Below are 20774 nucleotides of genomic sequence, written 5' to 3' on the forward strand. Positions count from 1 at the left end.
AATTAACCACTCAAGCCCTATTTCAAGTATGGTAGAAACAGCAGATCTTCAAGCTCACAATGATGTGACCCTTATGTGATGTGTTGTGAGCTTGTAGATTTGCTATTTTCACTATTATTTTTATACATATTTTTGAACCTTTCTGAAAAGTCGATTTTTTTTAATGACAACATTTAAATGCAGCAATGCATTGATATTCAAAAGAAATTGTACTTTGTAATTTGTAGGCCTACTTTTGAATACAGACGTATTTTTAATAGCAATTACTCTCCAGTACTTTAACTCCAGTTGAAATTTCACAGAGCAACATGCACTTGTAGTTGCGTAATATTTGACCAGGAGGATACTTTGACTCAAGTACTGTCTGGGGCTAAACGTTGTCCACCACTGCATGTGATGAACATGACTTAACATTGTGATGTTGATGTTATGATGAATAGGATGTAAGTAATGGATTTTGGATCACAGGGAGACTAGTTGGTGCCACCACTGGCATGATGCATCAGCTATGATCATTTTATATAAATACATAGATGGATGGATGGATGGACGGACGGACGGACGGACGGACGGACGGACGGACGGACGGACGGAGACAGACAGACAGACAGACAGACAGACAGACAGACAGACAGACAGACAGACAGACAGACAGACAGATAGATAGATAGATAGATAGATAGATAGATAGATAGATAGATAGATAGATAGATAGATAGTGGTTAACCTGTCCTCTTGAATGTATTAATTAAAAAATTAATATTTGTTCTGCAAATGTCAGCTGGTGCCAGGCTGTCTCCAATTCTGTAGTAGGATTTAGTTTTAGTTTGGAGTGAATCAATATCTGTTTTCTCTGCACTTGTAACCACTCTGCGTGTAAGCTCTGCCTTTTCCCGTTCTTTTGTCCAGTAAGAGGTCGCCCTCTAGCGGGCAGAACCGACTAATAATAGTGGCGAAGTTGAGCCTATTTGCAGTAAAGTTCAATTTTTGTTTTAGTGTTGTTCTTGTTCCACACATCAATTTCACTCCAGTTTTAGCCAGGGTGAAGGGACGGGTCAATTCTGAATTCCAGACTTTTACTTGTAACGGAGTATTTCTAATTGTGGTATTGATACTTTTACTTAAGTAAAACATTTGAGTACTTTTTCCACCACTGATGAAAATTATACAATTTGGCATGGAATGATTCTTCATTGATACGTTTTGCCAGTAAAGGAGGCCTATGTTACTAGCTTGCAAGCTATTTAGAATTAATAATGATAAAACAATTAAAATAAAATAAATAATTATTATTATGCATCGTCATCATCCTCATGGTTTAGATTTGGTAAAAACTGGGAATAGCAATTGTGTTCGCGTTTCAATTATTTTATTTATTTGAAATATATATATATATATATATATTTCAATTTTATTTATTTATTGTATTAACTAACAATACCTACATTTATTAACAAACATTCTCTAGGATAACATCACAACGGTAATTGACTGAGTCATTTCTAACTGAATGAATAACAGCATATTTCTGACACCCACCACTCATTTCCGGCAGCAGAATATATATTGCTCTCGTTTGTTTCCATCACACAAAGTGATCGATTTATTTGGGAGCGGCACTCGCACGCACACACACACGCACGCACGCACAGACGCATGCACGCGAGCGTGCGTGCGCACACACACACACACACACACACACACACACACACACACACACACACACACACACACACACACACACACGCACACTGTGACGACGGGCAGCCAGGCCAGGCAAAAGAACTGCTGATCTACAAGCTCACAAGCCGCTAGATCGGCTGCTCGAACCATATAGTATCGAATGGCTCAAACGCCAACACATTCACCACGGGGAGGAGGGGGAACACAAAACATACGCCCACACAGTGTTGCCAGATTTTGTGAGAGAAATAATCAACCAGGTCCAGGAAAACAAGCCCACAAGGCCACATGAGCACTTTAAACCTACCTGTAGTGTATATGTCGCAGGGAGATTGGCATTCGTTGGGAAATTGGAAAGGTATGCTCGTTTTTAGGCGCGAGGCGGGGCTTCGGCGCGAGGCGGGGCTTTGATGCGAGGCGAACGCTGAGGAGCGCTGAAAATAAAATGGATAATATGAGAGAAATATTCTATGACAGGTTGGATAATGAAGCGGTTAGCCAAACTGAGCAGAGTAACACTGTATTTTTAACTCGCGAGACGGTGATAATAGTGCAGCAGTTAAGCTCATTATATGGAAGGTATTGTGCATTTTAGGAAAGAAGCATGAAACTTTCAGCATATCATCTACATACCCCAAGGTTTGATTTCAGACGTGGAAGCACTTTCAGATTGTTGAGTGGTCATTGACCTCAGAATTAAATTTTTGGCACTTTTTGCCCCATTTTTCTCCATTATAATAATATATGCTTGATAAAATGTCAGTTTTGTTCTAATAAATGAAAAATGAAACCTAATAGTCACTCTACAGAAATGGTGATTATTACTATTATGATAGTTCTGTTATGACATGTTATAACATTAAAAACATCTAGGAGAGAGAGAGCAGCAGTAAAATAAAGAAAAACAAGAAAGAAAGTGCTAATGCATTCAAAGTGCTATATAGGTACAATGCTATTCAAAGGTGCTATTCATCTCATATTGGTTTTGGTTTTGGGGGCAGTATATGGTGAGCGTTCAAGGTTCTGATGATTTGGGGAAGAAACTGTTGGACAGCATGCTGGTGCTTGTCCCGATGCTCTTTTTTTATTTATTTTTTTTACTTAAATTTTTATCCCACGATTTTGTAACCCTTATTTTTCACCCGGTGCCAATTTTCTAAGTGATCCTGGGCATTATACTTGTTCATTTTTATAGTTAATCGTAGTTTCTGCTTTGTGCAGAGTTAAGCTACGGTTACTAGGCCCAATGAAAGGGTAGGTCAGAGTGTGGAGGGTCTAAGCAAATTACTCAAACTGGTGTCTTTTAAGGTATTTTATTACTAATCACAATTACAAACATATAACTCTATTCTAATACTTAGGTTGTTAGTTAGTTAGACCTTTAGGTCAGTTAGTAGCCTTTAGATCAGTTAGTAGCCTTTAGATCAGTTAGTAGCCTTTAGATCAGTTAGCTAATTAAACCTTAGAGAGAAAACAAGCACAGAACATTTACAGTATTAAGGATAGGACATTACACAATCATGAACCCACCAAACATACAATCATTACAATGTTCAATACTCACTATTAATCTCACACTCTTTCCAAATGATTCAGTGAGTCACTCCAGAACCCATATCCTAGAACGACCCACGGTTCAGTCACTTATTCGAATCTAAATCTGCTAGCTCCAAAGCAGGGAATTTATCAACTTCTTGAATTAGGTCCTCCTACAGGGAGTTTCTAGCAAACAGGAAGCTCTGATTACCCACAAAGCCTTGCGATTGCCTGCTGCTTCCTGTCACAGCAAAGCAGACTGGCACCTTTGCTATCTGTCCAGTCAACCATTTGGCTTTGTTCTCACACAAAGCTTTTGTCTCTTATCTAGGGCCCTACCCCCGCCTAAGAATGGTAGGTTCCTTTGAGCAGCAGGGTGTCGTCTCGGTGCAGACACTCTACTGCTGCCTATTCTGTCACACTAGGCCCAACTTACATAGAACATTTTGGTATATCCTAAAGAATGATAAAAGCACATTACTATGAACAATAATAATTCACTTTTCTCTAGCCCTATGGCTTGGATAATTGAACACCTCCCACCTGAGATAACTGAACCATGTTCAGTTCTCTCACAACCAACCTCTACTCACCATTTTTCGGTGAGCTTTTTTGGCTTCTTAAATCATGGCTTTGGGAAGTTCGATTTCATCTATGTAAACTGCTCTGATCCCACACTCATACAGGTTACATTCTCAACACAGTTTTCACTCATTGTCATTAAGTGGCTCTAAACCCATATTTTGGAATAATTTACAGTTCAACTTAACTTTCTCAATTTGTAATTTTTAAACTTTTTTAATAATCCAAATTGATTTTGGAAACCTTTCCTCCTCCCACTGTTTCCCTAGTAAGTCAATGTCCTATTTAGGGCATGTTGCCATGGCAATTGACATAGTAACTTGGGTAAAGGGTTTAAAAGATTTTAAAATGGCTGATCTACAATCTTACCTTTAAGAAACTTCACTCTGCATTTAAACCCACATCCCAAAATGCTTTTTATACAATCAACAAATAATAATTCAAAAGGGCCTGATTGCTCAGATCATGAGTCCACATCAGTTAAGAATAATTTTGTTGCATGGAAGTACATTCCAACTTATTGTTGCATTTTGACTTAGTGGCTTATTGTCGGCAGTAAATTAATACATTTCATTATGCAAGTTATTTCTTCTGGTAATATCTCAAACACTACAAATGATACATTCATTTACACAATATCTCTCGAAATTCCTAAGTAAACAGTCGCTCAAATAAGACATTTCGATTTTTTTTTAGACACCACGTTGGCATCTTTTTCGCTTATTGTCCGCACTGCGTACCACTGTCCACAGCTTAATAACTGGATAGACCTGTTAGTCAAGCCTGTTCGTTTGTCAGTGTCACTTTGCTGGCACCACCAGCCACCAGTGGAACTGCAATCCCACCACCAGCCCGCGCTGATGACTGTGGTGGGACAGTGCCTTTCTGCTTCAACTTTTCCTTCTTCCCTCGCAATTTCCCCACGACCCACCGGGCTGGTGCGAAGGGTTTACGTGGCTTGCAGGTTTCACATTTGCATTTTTTCAGGAGGTCAAGAGGCTTGCAGTTTGCACAATCGCATTTGACTGGTCTGGCTCTTGTCGCTACTGACCTCCCACCTTGGCCCAACAGGGCTTCAGGCTCGACTGGTCTGGCTCTCGTCGCTACTGACCTCCCACCTTGGCCCAACAGGGCCACAGGCTCGGGGCAAAGGCCACCTTTCTTAGGTGGTGCCATGACGCTCTGCACTGGGGTGATGTCGGTGTGTGAATTGGTGTCGGTCTTCCCCTCGGCTTTCTCCGTAGGCGTCTCTACTTCGACCGTCACGTCCCCCGCGGCGCCCTCTGGGTGGATCTCCTCTGCAGCTGTCTCTTCAGCAGCAGCAATACCGTCTGATGGCACTCTTCTGGCCACCAGTGGGACGGCAACCCCACCAACCCCCTTCTGGGGGCTTCTCTCAGCCGCCGCCGAGAAAGAGCGTGGAGCTCTGCTCCACCCAGCCCCCCCCGCAGGGGGGTGGAGAAGGGATAGTTTATCTTTAATCTTCACCTTCTTTTTTCTAGTTACAGCCCCACCAGGACGACGCATTCTCTTTGCCTGGATCCTGGTGGTTGGTACTGAAATGACCTGACGTAGCACCCCGCCCCTCTCTTTCCGAGCGGGCGCACGGATGCCAGTATTTACCCACTCAGACTTCTTTCTGAGGGGTTCTGGGGGAGCTGGTTTGGCGCCCAGTCCCCGTTTTCGGACAGACCCGACTGGTCTGTCTTCGGCGGCTCCCTTCTTGAACGCCACCGGTCCGCTGGTAGCTGGTTCCCTGCCACCTTTCTTAGACGGGCGCTTGGAGCAAACGCCACCCTTGACAGGCCTGACTGGTCTGCTTTGGGCCATCTGCCTGCCACCTTTCGTAGACGGGCGCTTGGAGCGAACGCCACCCTTGCCAGGCGACTCGGATCCCTTCTTCTTCTCCGTGTTGAGTGGGCTGGCGGCGACGTCCGTCGCAGCAGCGGCGTCTACTGACGCCCTCGCCGGCTTCTCTCCTGGTTCAGCGACCTCCAGTGACTGGCTCCCCTCTGCGTCGAGTGGATTGGTGAAGACTTTCACCGCCGTGGCGACGTCCATTGAAGCTGCCTCCCTGGCGGTCTGCTCATCTGCGACGTTGGCTCCCTCTGGTCGATCCCCCTCGGCTTCCTCCGCAGGCGTCTCGTCCCCAGGTCCAGCTCCATCGATCACCAGTGGCACCTTTGCAGCTGCTCTCTCGATCGCAGCGTGGAATGGGGTCTCTCCTGGTTCAGTGACCTCCAGTCGCTGGCACCCCTCTGTGTTGAGTGGGCTGGCGGCGTCGTCCGTCGCAGCAGTGGCGTCCTCTGACACCCTCGTGAAGAGTGGGTTGGTCACCGCCGTGGCGACGTCCATTGAAGCTGCCTCCCTGGCGGTCTGCTCATCTGCGACGTTGGCTCCCTCTGGTCGATCCCCCTCGGCTTCCTCCGCAGGCGTCTCGTCCCCAGATCCAGCTCCATCGATCACCAGTGGCACCTTTGCAGCTGCTCTCTCGATCTCCAGTGACTGGTTCTCCGCAGTTACTTCCTCAGGATTGACCTCCTTCTCCGCGTGATCCCTCGGAGCAGCGTGGAAAGGGGTCTCTGCCTCCCTCGGAGCGTGGAAAGGGGTCCCTGCCTCCCTCGGAGCAGCGTGGAAAGGGGTCTCTGCGTCCCCTTGAGTGATGCCATCTGTGACCTCCGTCGTGAAGAGTGGGTTGGAAGCGACGTCCTCTGCGCTTTCCCAGCGTGTCGTCATGAGGAGATATCCCTCCGCCGCGTTGTCCCTCACAGCAGGGAGTTCACTCACTTTGGGATGTGTGAAGCGGGACCCATATTCTTCCTGGGCCGCTTCAAACCAGACCTGCCTCAATGTTTCGTCATACTCTTGGCAACAGTCATACTGCATCCTGCAGATCTCAGATGAACTTTCTTCATCAATTTCTAGTATGGCGATAGAATATGTAACAACCTTAAGGAATCTAGCTAATTCGGCTCTTAGCTCCCTTACCGCCCTTTCTTTTGGTAAATCCAGCAGGACAATAAACTTTACTTCCCTCCTAAAAACTGCTTGAGCTGCTTCACACTTCCCTATTAACTCAACCAACACTTCCATCTCCCTTGTTTGGGTATAAGGTCTGTTAGTCTTAATTCAATGGGCTGTGACAGTAATCGTCAGTTATTTTTAGCAAGTAACAGTGTTGTTTCAGCCTTTAGCTATATAACAACAATAATTAATTAACACTGTGTTTAACCTGTAAAATAGCACCCACCCTATCAGCATTCCACGCAAGAAGCCTTTTAATGGTCTACTTACATTAGTTAATTTTGTTAATTAATACTGGATAGGATATATTTTGCTCTACCAATGTACTTTCTAGTATTTAACCCACAATGATTACCATTGATCCCCTGTTCTTGTACACTAATCATCTAGTTACTCACAGTATCAGTCTATCGTAAAGTCTGGTTAAACAGTGTATTACACTGGCAGAATCCTCCCCCAACCCTTATCAGTAAACAAAGGGGGGACAGACTTTCTGTCTCCCAGGTAAACAAAGAGAATGCTAATTGTATTTCCCCACCACCCAGGTCAGGGGCAACAATCACCTCTCTGTCAATAATGGCAGTTAGCTAGCAGCTAGCACTAATATGCTAGACAATGGAAAGTTAGCTGGTAGCAACCCCCACCCCCTCTGAGTGGCTGTTAGCTTAGCACTGTGCTAGACAATGGAATAGTTAGCTTAGCACTGTAAGCTAGCGGTGGCTGTTACCTGAGCTAACTAGCCTCTTCTGTGCTAATATAACCCCCTTAGTAACCCGCGCTAGCTTTGCTACACTAACGGTATCTCAGACAATAGAATTGTTAGCACGCAGCATCCTCAAATCTACAGTCTTTTCTCCACAGTTTTCGCAAACTGTAGGGCTTTGTTCATAGCACCTGGTTGAGTCTCTCCCCGGTAGGCTTCTCGTAGGCCTGTACAGTATTCAATGCCTCGGTCCTTGCGTCACGCTGTAGGCCGCCGGCTCTGTGTCCTCTTCGCCTCCGTTCGACCCTCTGCAGGCTGTGTTTGAGGCCCTCTCAGCCCCACACAGATTCTTCGGCGCTGATTTGTTCACACTTGCACTGGTTCATTACTCCAGTGTTAGTGCTGTTAACCTATTTTAACCTGTCCCATAACCAGGTCTAATAGATACTTTATTTTGTTACAATTCACTTCTCATCTTAAAGAGACAGTGCGTCTTTACTCCTAAGGCTATAGGAGATTTTTATGCTATGTTATCTCACTAGATAACACACATAAATCCAGCCTCTTAATGGTTCCTTTTCACCATCAGACTATTGGCAGGATTATACAATTATGTGATCCGCTTACAGGACTGACCTAATACCTTTCTAGATTCACATAGGCTCCAAGGGTTCATAATTGTTTAATTACTCTGTAACACTCAATTACTATGTAATTAATACTTAAACTCTGAAGGCCTTATTAAAAGCCAGCATAGTTTAATAACTGCGTAATTAAACGCTTTAAACTCAGAAAAGCCTCCCACAGAGGCATTAATAGTTCAATAACTCTGTAATAAGCGGAGTTCAAACACAGTGTCATTCGCTTATTAACCCTAAGATGTCCCCCACGAGGACACTACAGTCTTATTACTGTGTAACAAGCAGAGTTCCAATTACTAAACTCAGTTTAACCTAGGTAATTCTACTTTGACTCAAAATGCCTCCTCCGGGGGCATAAGAATAGTTTAATTACTGTTCATTTTTATAGTTAATCGTAGTTTCTGCTTTGTGCAGAGTTAAGCTACGGTTACTAGGCCCAATGAAAGGGTAGGTCAGAGTGTGGAGGGTCTAAGCAAATTACTCAAACTGGTGTCTTTTAAGGTATTTTATTACTAATCACAATTACAAACATATAACTCTATTCTAATACTTAGGTTGTTAGTTAGTTAGACCTTTAGGTCAGTTAGTAGCCTTTAGATCAGTTAGTAGCCTTTAGATCAGTTAGTAGCCTTTAGATCAGTTAGCTAATTAAACCTTAGAGAGAAAACAAGCACAGAACATTTACAGTATTAAGGATAGGACATTACACAATCATGAACCCACCAAACATACAATCATTACAATGTTCAATACTCACTATTAATCTCACACTCTTTCCAAATGATTCAGTGAGTCACTCCAGAACCCATATCCTAGAACGACCCACGGTTCAGTCACTTATTCGAATCTAAATCTGCTAGCTCCAAAGCAGGGAATTTATCAACTTCTTGAATTAGGTCCTCCTACAGGGAGTTTCTAGCAAACAGGAAGCTCTGATTACCCACAAAGCCTTGCGATTGCCTGCTGCTTCCTGTCACAGCAAAGCAGACTGGCACCTTTGCTATCTGTCCAGTCAACCATTTGGCTTTGTTCTCACACAAAGCTTTTGTCTCTTATCTAGGGCCCTACCCCCGCCTAAGAATGGTAGGTTCCTTTGAGCAGCAGGGTGTCGTCTCGGTGCAGACACTCTACTGCTGCCTATTCTGTCACACTAGGCCCAACTTACATAGAACATTTTGGTATATCCTAAAGAATGATAAAAGCACATTACTATGAACAATAATAATTCACTTTTCTCTAGCCCTATGGCTTGGATAATTGAACAATACTCCCCTCACCAGCCCGATGCTCTTAAACCTCCTATCAGATGGCAGTAGTTCAAGGATATGGTGGGAGATAATATGGTACCATTTCTGTCAGAAACCTGTCTACGACTACCAGTGACATCGATGGGGAATCCAAGCTAATATAAACTGCAGGCTTTATATTCCTGGAAAGTTTGCATGCTATAATAGAAGCCATTGTTCTCGCATTAATAAAGAAATAAATGAAAAAAATGAAAGGCAACTGTCCACAGCCCTCCTCTGAGACACAGAATGAGTAGATAAAAATGGTACCATAATGAGCATGAGTGAGTACACTTGGAACCATAATCTAACACTCAATGGTCTTTTTCACTCTCTGCATCTTCTCTCTCCTTATTCCCTTCAGCCTCCTCATCTTCGTTGTCTTCATCTTCAAAATTCAGACTTCTGCTTCAGTAAGGTTATTGCTGCTCAAGTGGTCAGACATGAGGTCGTTAGGGATTAAGGGTCTTGCTTATGTACACCCGACATATTGTCAGGGCTGGGAATCGAACCTGGTACCTTCTGTTTCCCAGGTGGCCTCTCTACAGCTATGGCCCCCCTTCTTCTTAATGGGTTGTAGTGGACCTCTCCTCCTTCACACTTACATAGTCAGTCTTACAGAATGGTATCTGCAGTTTATTTCGCTACATGCCTTCAATGCTCTACAGCTGCAGCTGGAGCCATTGCCTGGGAGTAAACAGTGGGCATGACAGCCCCTCCTTTAGCAACCTCCCACCCGGATGTAGTGATGTCTCTTTTCTCTGCAGGTGGCTCGATCCGATCTGCAGCCTTCCACAACATGACCTGCAGATGAACATGCAGTATACTGTGTGCAGAATCATATTTGTCTGTCAATACAATGCGAAGAAGAACTCTGCACCGGTATCTTTTAGGTCACTGTGCGTGGCATCAAGTTCCCCAAGCACTATAATGAGACTAGTCATGGTACTTTCTAGGAGTACTTTAAGCACATACCTTGTCCTTCTCACAGGGTAGGAGACAGTATCACATCCTAACAGGTTCTTGGAGGAGGACAACCACAAGCATCCGATAAGCACAGTGTATTTTGTCTAGGATTTACCATTGAGAATGAAGGCGATGCCACCGCAAGCAATGCTTTTATCCCAGAAATGTTCATCAATGTTCCACTGCAACCAGGGAATGACATCAGAGTGCCAGTGGGCTTCATGCGGGGATCGATGATGGTAAATGGACTGCATTTAAATAGCACCTTACTAGTCTTCCTGACTCTTCAAAGCACTTTACAATGTACTTCACATTCACCCATACATTCACACACCAATGGTAGAGGAAACACAAATATTATACCCCTACCTGCTCATTGGGAGCAGGTAGGGGTTCAGTGTCTTGCTCAAAGACAGGAGGAGCCAGGGATGGAACCTGGAATCTTTGGATTCCAAGACGGCCGCTCTACCTCATGAGCCACTGCCACCCCGCATGATGACAGACTTATATCGCACTTCCAGTCACTCAAATGGATTATACATGTCATGACGCTTGAGGTCCAGTGTGGGGTTCATACTTAATGGCAAAGCTTTTCAGTGATTTCTCAAGGTGTACAAGGGTTGTGCACCCGATACGTATGTTCTCATCCCATTGAATGGGGCCATTATCACCGTTCTCATGCCATAGCTAGGGTCCAGTAGACCTACACACAGACAGACAGACAGAGTAGTCTACATACGTATCGGGTGGGTTGTGAGCACAGGATCCAGGTGAGAAGGTGGAGAATCGATACATGGACATGGATCCAGATAAATTGCTTTTTTTTTGGCAAGATTAATTTCTGGACATTCAAAAATAGACTTAGTCTCTAAGAGCACCTTTCTAAATTGACTACCAGCTAAAACAAGACTTTTTCCTGTTCTTGGGCCTAATTCTTTACTTTATGCAAATTGTGCAAATGAGGAAAGGTTGCATGACTTCACCATGATAATAGATGAATTTCTGCACATCACAAACATGGGCTTTGACTCTTAAGTCACCTTTCTAAGTTAACTGGACGCAAAATGTTAGCCGCAAAATGTTAGCTATTTCCAGGTAATTTGCTCATTAAGCGATACATTTGCTGATTATGCTTATTACTCAAATTGCCCAATATGCAACTTTTAGGAATCAAGCTTAAACTCATCTGCTAAGCCTATATATGACATTTTAATCATAAAGGTTTACAGGAAACAACATTTCTGGTTTTAACATGGGTTTGACAGCCCAAAATGTGTACAGCCTCTGACAAGTCTCAGAGGTCAATTAAGAAATGCTTCCACGTCTGAAAACAGACTTCATGACATATAGAAACACTGTAGGAAGTTTCATGCTTCTTTCATAAAAAGCACAATACCTTCCATATTTGAGCTTATCTTCTCATTAGAACCCTGAACGCTCACCATATACTGCCCCCAAAACCAAAATGAGATGAATAGCACCTTTGAATAGCACTGTACCTATATTGCACTTTGAATGCATTAGCACTTTCTTTCTTGTTTTTCTTTATTTTACTGCTGCTCTCTCTCTCCTAGATGTTAGTTCTGTTATAACAATGTCATAACAGAACTATCATAATAGTAATAATCACCATTTCTGTAGAGTGACTATTAGGTTTCATTTTTCATTTATTAGAACAAAACTGACATTTTAACAAGCATATATTATTATAATGGAGAAAAATGGGGCAAAAAGTGCCAAAAATGCAATTCTGAGGTCAATGACCACTCAAGGTCACCAGAGGTCAATCTGAAAGTGCTTCCACGTCTGAAATCAAACCTTGGGGTATGTAGATGATATGCTGAAAGTTTCATGCTTCTTTCCTAAAATGCACAATTGGTTTGCTTAACTGCTGCACTATAATAGTTATTGCACATGACGGAGGCGCGCTCCTTTTTCAATTTAACTGGTTTTCCAATCTCCCTGTAACATATACATGATCGGCTTTTTGAAAATAGCAGATCTAGCCTACAAGCTCACAACGCGTTGTGATACGACACGTTGAGTGAGTTTGTAGATCTGCTATTTTCAAACCATCTTGAAATAAAATGTGGAATATTTGAAAGATCTAGAATCTTTGGGGCCCCCTGGCACAAATTAATTTGGGGGTCAATCAATGACATGAAAATATTTGTGAACCACTGGTTGAAATAATAATTAAAAACTTTTGGAAGCAAGCCAAAATAAGCAACTACACTTTAGAAACAAGCCCAAAAAAAAGACCTGCAACCCGCAACTACCAATATATTTACAAGCAAATTAATTGAATACACAGGACTCCAAATGTGGGTCCTGTGCAGTGATGTGTTCTACCGTGGTACGGTGTATACGCCGTATACAGTGCAGATTTTTTGGGGGGAAAGCGTATACAGTCTAATAACCATTTCATCCATTGAAAACGCGATAGCGTATCGCGCATGTCGCGCAGGGAATAATTATCGTATACCCTCCGAAAAAAACTAGATCACACCACTGGTCCTGTGTATTCAATTCATCCCCAATGGAAACAAGCCATAGTGCTTTCTTGGGTTCAATCCTTTTAGCATTGTATTTCTATGAAACTGTACTTTTGCAAAGTTTTAATTAAGTATTCAATCAATCAATCAACCAATAAACTTTACAGAAAAAGAAGCCCCAAAGTCGCTTATAATAAGCGGACATGGCAACACAGGGGACTCTATCAATGCGTTGATAGGTTCCTGGAAAATATTGCTTCACAGTCCATTGTGTCCCTCCCCTCCCTCCTCCTTGCAGTGTTGCCATGTCTGCTTATTTTAAGCGACTTTGGGCTTATTTTTCTGTGAAGTTGCTTGTAAATATTGTAGCTGATTTTTTTGGGGCTTATTTCTAAAGTGTCGTTGCTTATTTGGGCTGGTTTCCTACTGTTGTCCAGTTACCAGTGGTTCTAAAATATGTTCAAGTCAAGGACCCCAAGTTAATGTATTTGCCTACGGACCCCCATCTGAAAAAGTTTTGTGCCAGGGAGCCCCGTACCATATTTGTGTTGTTAGAATGTTTCAAATCTTCCAAACATTCCACATTTTATTTCAAGATTTTTTAGAAAATAGCAGATCTAGGCGACGCGTTGTGAGCTTGTAGATCGACTATTATAGGTTTAAAGTGCTCATAATGGCGTAAGTGCCCTATGTTGCTTCTGTTGGGCTTGTTTTCATAGACCCAGTTGCTTGTTTCTCTCGCAAAACCCGGCAACGCTGCCCTCTACTCCTCCTAGTGGCCGGGCTACAGTGTCAGAGAGACAGACTCAACAAAACTGTCCTCTTCGCCTCTTTAAACTCCACCATTAGTAGCTCTATTTACCCGGACAAGAGGATCTGTACAAGAAAAAAGAAAGATGGATCTTTTACATGATAAGTGATCGATCAGCTGAATCCCAGTTGTGGATCACAGTATACTGTCGTTGGGTTGATTATTGACTGTTAAATCCTTTCTGACGGGTCTGTCCGATCACACTGGATGTTGTGGACCGAGTTCGATCCAGACCAGATCCCATCGACATTCCTACGTTGGTGGCGTTGATCGCAGTAAGTTTAAAAGGACTTTTAGTTTTTATGAATCGTGCCGATCATACGATCACACAGCATGCAACAGTGGTGTGTGTGTGTGTATGTGTGTGTACGAACCTGGTTAATGTTTACAATGAATAGCTTTGTTTCAGTCAGCTCTACCAGTTTCGCTTTGACAAATAACTTATAACTTAAATGTTTATCAGTGGTGTAAAGTAACTAAGTACATTTACTCAAGTGCTGTGGGTATTTTTTACTTTACTGGAGTATTTCCAATTTTCAGTACTTTTACTTTTTTACTCTCTCAGAGGCCAATATTGTACTTTCACTACAATTATTTGAAAACTTTAGTTTCTAAAATTGTAAATAGCCAAAGCTCACAATGCGCATAGATCGATGTAAGCTTGTAGATCTGCTATTTTCAAATGATTTTTATAAATGTTATAACATTTGAAAACTTGTGAAATGGGACCTTCTGCATAATGTGTACTTTCTACATTTGGTACTTTTTCCACGAATGGTGTTTATGATCTCACAAGCCCGTCCAGTCCACCCTATAACTTGCTTTGTAGTAACGGTAGAATAGTTGTTTTGGTTGTACCAGCCCAGTACTTTTAGCGCACTTACCTAGTTATAAACTTGTACACAGCTCTGCATTCTGATGTGTGTTTGGAAGTAACTAAACTACTACTCAGATTTCATAAACAAACTAAATGTCAAGTTACTGTAGGCCTAATCAGTCTAGAATCACCTTCTGATTAGAGTTACATTAGCATATTGCTGCATACACTATTATTGTATTTTTGGGGTAGTTTAAGGCTATGATTTGTGGATCTCACATGGGTTCAACAACCCTACACTGAAGAAATGCTTGACATATTAAGCCTATAGCTATAAATAATGAAACATGCTATTGACTTATTTGTATGCCTTTCACAAACAGGAATATTAGGCATCTATCAACTACAGACCGGCCTTACTGGAAGCTATTGAGCTGCTTATGGGGGAAGAAGGGCAATAACATTGTCAACTGTTATGATGATATTGCAATTTATTGGAGCTATCTACAGTGACCATAAACAATGTGAAGGGTGCTTCTCTCACTTCCCCACATGCTGCTGTATGTTGAGAGTCGCTCGTAAAAACGTCACCAAACCATTAGAAAGCTGTAAGATGTTTTCTGATGGTTGGTTGACCGATTGACATTATTTATTATTTTATTTTATGATTCAATGTTTATTCATTTTTTGTACCGATTGACATTATTTATTGACAAGACAAATAGATGAGACACAAATAATATATGCTCACCAGGAGCTATCATATCTCTGTACAATCATCGTCAAAGGAACACAATACAGCCCAAGAGCTTATTTCCATTGTAGTACTTTCAATTTATGGTGGTATTTTACGAGGTAAACGTGTGTTGCTATATCAGTGGTTCTCACACTTTTTCATAATTGTCAAGGACCGCAGACCCCCATCTCAAAATATTTTGTTCCAGGGACCCCCAGAAGCATTTTTTTTTGCTTTAAAACATATATATTCAAAGATTTGCTCAGATTGACAAGATAAAAAAAAAAATAGTAGATCTTCAAGCACATAGCGCGGCGCTTGTATATCTGCTATTTTTGAATAGCCAAAGTGTAAAATAATGCTTTCTCGCCGATAGCAGAGTATGACTTGGTTATGTTTGTGTTCACCTGAGTGTGTAGGAAATGGCAACTGCTCTCAGCGGCCGAAACCCGGGTGGACGTGGTGGACCCAACCACAGGAAAGGTCGGATACTAGGCATCATCGATGCTATCCAGGATGCTGTCGGGCCGCCCAAACAAGCTGCTGCAGACCGGCGGACCGTGGAGAAAACCTGGAAACTCATGGATAAAGTTGTAAGTGGAGATAACTACAGTAGTCGTGACGTTAACACGATAACACACAGTAAAAGTCCTCAGTGGTGATGTACTGTAACTCCGAAGAGTGAAGAACACTCTTGTGTACACTCTTTTCGGAGTTTCGTTTACACTAGATTTTACGGTGAAGTCTTCTTCGCTCTTTGCTTTTTTCCTGCAGGGGTTGGGTGAAGTTAGATGCTCACAGTGTTCACAATAGGCCTACACATGATGTGACCCCTTATTATAGCTTTATATAACCTGAATCAAAACATTTTGCCATGTTAACCCATTCAATCTGGGAACGCGTCTCTGTCATTTTAGATTTCTTTGGCCATTCAAAAATAGCATATATACAAGTAAGACGCGCGAACGCTGGAAGCGAACGCAGATTGACTGTGGCTGCTATATTTCGACCACACTGTAGTAGTGCACTCTGCCGCACTCTGGCGGCTGTATACAGGCAGTGCAGCTGCTGGCATTTCAGCACGGAGTTTCGAGTCACATGGGGGCGCGAGCCAATGAGAGCGTGAACACACACGGACAGACACACACACAACCCAAGCACGGTGACATAGTAAGCTCCACTTGGTCGGAGGCGCGGCTTCGCCGCGCCTCCTTCCGCGTTCGCAACAAGCTCATGAGCTTGTAGATCTGCTATTTTTAGAAAAATCATGATGTTTTGTGCAAATCTTTGAATATATATTTTTGAAAACGAACATTTGTGACTCTTCTCTTTCCTTCTGGGGATCCCTGGGACAATTCTTTTTACAAATGTTCGCTTTAAAAAATAAATATTCAAAGATTTGGACAAATGTTCACGATTTCTCAAAAATAGCAGATCTACAAGCTCATAACGTGGGACTCGGTGCCACGCTATGAGCTTGTATATCTGCTATTTTTGTATAGCCAAAGAAGTCTAAAATAACAGTGATGCGTTCCCAGATTGAATGGGTTCACTTGAATATTAACCTTTCTCTGCTGTCTGCAATACTGCAGTAGTACTAGTGAATAGCATAGTAAGACTAGCGGACTATTATCTGAACTATTAAAATTGTATCTGCATAATGCTGCTAACATTCTTGGCCCTTTTAATGTAATATATCCTGTAATCTTCATAGGGCCAAATCACTAAACAACATTTCAGCATGCACGATTACACACCAATTCTGGTTACTCTTACGTGTGCCAGATCTAAACTACCCTTCAGCCAGTTGCTGTGATGTAGTGCAGTGGGCCTCAAACATTTTCATGTCTTGTCAACAGCCCTAATTATTATGTATTTGGCCACGGACCCCCATCTGAAAAGATTTTGTGCCAGGGACCCCCATAAGAGAAGATTTGTGTTGTTACAAATCTTCAAGACTATTCCACTTGTTTTTTTTAAAGTTCAAGATTTTTGTAACTTTTTCGAAAATAGATTTACAAGCTCACAACGTGTTGCATCGCAACACGTTGTGAGCTTGTAGATCGGCTATTTTTGAATTGCCAAACATAAAATAGGGTTAAAGTAGTTAAACAGATTTTGATGCTATATCAACAAATTTTGCTGCCGAACCCCTGGGACCCCCTGAGCCTCAAGGACCCCTGGGGGTCTGCGGAACCCATTTTTAAGAACCAATGATGTTGTCAACTTTTCTAAAGTAAAGTAGAGCTTTCCATGAACTCCCAGTAATCATTGCTATGTTTTGTCACAGGTCCGCCTCTGCCAAAACCCCAGACTCCAGCTGAAAAACAGCCCACCGTACATCTTGGATATTTTACCCGACGCCTACCAGCACCTACGGCTAATATTGTGCAAATACGAGGAGTGCCAGAGACTCACTCAGCTCAGTGAGAATGAATACTTTAAAGTCTACATTGATAGCCTCATGAAGAAATCCAAACGGGCCATCAGGCTCTTCAAAGAGGGGAAGGAGAGGATGTATGAGGAGCAGTCACAGGACAGGTAAGAGAAATGTATTTATACACAGAGTGACATTTTGGATATAGGTACATTACATTTGAGTTTCATTTCCTGAGCAGTAGGACTGAAAGTGCAAGGGCCCATGACCCGAGTGTATACCGTGTACCAAGATGATCTTCTCACGCGGAAAAAAAAACAGTTTCAAAAGGCTCATAATAATCATTTCAAGGTTGAGCGTTAGCCAAGGCAAGATGTGCAATCGACTATCAAAATAGGTTTGAGGGCATTTTACAGTAACATAAAGGAAAACCCTCGTGGGAAAAAGCCTTGAAGGTAAAATGGACAGATCCCTCACCGTGACTGTGGACACGTTTATTTTGGATGAATGCTGCAGTGTGGACTTGTTTTAGGACTCAATGCCTTTTTAGTATAAAATAATAGACAGGATATGAGTTGTTACCGGGGCTTGCTATTCCCTGGGCTCAATTCATTGCTCACTCTAAAGCATTGCCATGGAGACATGAATGGGGATGACTCAAACTTCATTGTGAAAAGCGGGTTCATTTTTCTTCATACTTATTTTTTGTACTTTTTGGAAGAGGTAGGCTAAACTTTATGGCTGCAAACGTGTCGATATGATGAAGGTCCTTGCACCGAAACATTGTATTTGTTAATAATGAAAATTAAAAAAACTAATTATATAATATGTACTAGGCTACTGATTACAATCAGTAGCCATGGCAATCTCATCCCATTAAATATCTGACATGCTACTGCAGATTAGCATTGGGAGAGTACTGCTGTATTAGATCAGCACACCTATGCCATTATCACAGTACAGCACAACCTTTATTGCAATTATACTACAGTTTAATTACTAAAATCTATCTACTTCTACTCTATCTGTAAATCCAGTAATCGCTGTGTCTGTCTGTGTCCGTTTATGCCCAAAAATATGGAGATCCATGAACTCCCCCAAGTTGATGGTCTGTCTAATTAGACTGGCCTCCAAGTACCCTGATGATAACGGCCACTGCACCAAGTCCTCTGACAACGTCCTCTGATAACGTAAGCACTAGTGCAGGGTTTCTCAAAATCTTTAATTTCAAGGACCCCTCAATTTGATAAGATGTTTACCTACATCTCTACTGTAAAATCCTCAAACTCTGAGACATTCACTCAGAGTTACAGACCAAACGGTCCATTTGGTTCCTATCTATAGATTATTTAGCTAGGGTTCCCCTGGACCCCATGTTTAGAACCACTGCACTAGTGATTAGAAAGCAAAATCCCTCGAATACTACGGCTTTACTAACAGCTATGGCAGCTGTTGCTAGGTTACAAGTCAGGTAAATCAGGTGGATGTGTTCGTAGTGCAATTATATGAAGGACTTTGTCACTCATTACAATGCTGTTCGGCCAATCACAATGCGAGTTCGGAACTTACTGTAGTGTAATGAGTATTGTTGAAGAGCTTCAAAGTCTTAGCTTAAACGTTGCTGTTAAAATTATTCTCCAACATTCCGTGCAAGCTGAGGCAATCTTATAATTTGGGATGTCCGATATTTTCGGCCTCCCGATATTATCGGCCGATATTAGCATAAAAGTGTAATATCGGAAAATATCTGTATCTTTAATCATCCTTCATATCATATTCATCATATTCCATCATATTCAAGGGCTTTTGCAGAGAAATGAGACAGACTCCAGTCACTTTCAAATTAGAGCACTGCAGAGGGCAGAAGTGTGTGTCTGTAGTAGGCATCAAAGCAATTATGCTTCTGCACTGTCAAATAGGCCAACATCTAATCTAAGATTAGTGGGACTCATTCAAATGACCACCCGGGACTCACTTTATTGAAAACCTCACTGTATTATATTAGATTTATTAGATATTAGATATTATATTGATATTATAGCAATTTTATTTTATTAGATATGTGATGTAGTTACCTGACAATTAGTTGACTTTTGGTGAAAAAGCCCGCATAGATCGGTATCGGTTGATATCGGAAATTAGGAGTTGGACAATATCGGTATATCGGTAAAAAGGTCAATATCGAACAAACCTACTGATAATAATGATGGCGATGTTGATGAAGAGCGAGAGATGACTGTGGGGTGACAGAAAGGACACCCTCCATCTCCTCCTGTCACGCAGCTACTTGGTGACATTGCCCCCCTTACAGTCTTACGCTGCAAGCTGTGACACATTGGACAGAGGTTTTGGTTTGTGGCCTGTCATGCAAACTTAAATCATCGCACACTGTGTGATCCTTATGCCGTGTTTGGAGGGCACAGCACAGCACAGCCACGGGCTCCCATCGCGAATGGAGGGCAGAGTGAAGGTGAGAGGGAACGTGGCATTTTAACCCATTTGATCCGGGGAACGCATCAGTGTCATTTTTAAGATTTCTTTGGCTTTTCAAAAATAGCAGATATACATAGCGCAGCACGCTTTTTTATCTGCTATCTGCTATTTTTGAAAAATCATGAAAATGTGTGCAAATCTTTGAATATATATATTTTTTAAAGCAAACATCTTTAACTCAAATTGAACCACTGATATAGAAACATAATTTTCTTTAAAAAAAAACTATCAGGATTTAGAAGACATTTGTAGAATCCCCAGAAGCAAAGATTTGAGTTACAAATATTCGCTTTAGAAATATATATTTTCAAAGATATGCACACATTTTCACGATTTTTCAAAAAGAGCAGATCTACAAGCTCATAGCGCGGCACTTGTATATCTGCTATTTTTGAATAGCCAAAGAAATCCAAAAAAAATTACACGGATGCGTTGCCGGTCTGAATGGGTTAAGTGGGGCAACGAGACGATGGGCGCAGTTGTTATGGGAAATGTCACGAGCTGATACAGTAGGTGCCACCGGCCTTTCTGCTGCTGTGCTCATCATCGTATAGGGAGTCAAATCACTCAACTGTGCATTTATGTTCAGCTGTCATCTCACAATGAAGATAACGAAGTTACATT

General features: G+C 42.1%; 1 protein-coding gene across 2 annotated transcripts in view; it reads left to right on the top strand.

The window, feature by feature from the left end:
- Positions 1-13721: 13721 nt before the first annotated feature.
- cblb (Cbl proto-oncogene B, E3 ubiquitin protein ligase) overlaps positions 13722-20774 on the top strand; it is a 75777-nt gene continuing 68724 nt past the window's right edge. Inside the window, exons 1-3 of one of the 2 annotated variants that reach the window (XM_080436512.1) lie at positions 13722-14002; positions 15693-15873; positions 17571-17821. In XM_080436512.1, coding sequence (XP_080292638.1) covers positions 15703-15873; positions 17571-17821 — 422 coding nt within the window. In that variant the 5' untranslated portion in view covers positions 13722-14002; positions 15693-15702. The remainder of the gene's footprint in view (positions 14003-15692; positions 15874-17570; positions 17822-20774) is intronic. The other variant, XM_080436511.1, reaches the window with a different exon arrangement.

Source organism: Gymnoscopelus braueri (genome assembly GCF_963280865.1).
Source record: "Gymnoscopelus braueri genome assembly, chromosome: 8".
Classification (NCBI taxonomy): Eukaryota; Metazoa; Chordata; class Actinopteri; order Myctophiformes; family Myctophidae; genus Gymnoscopelus; species Gymnoscopelus braueri.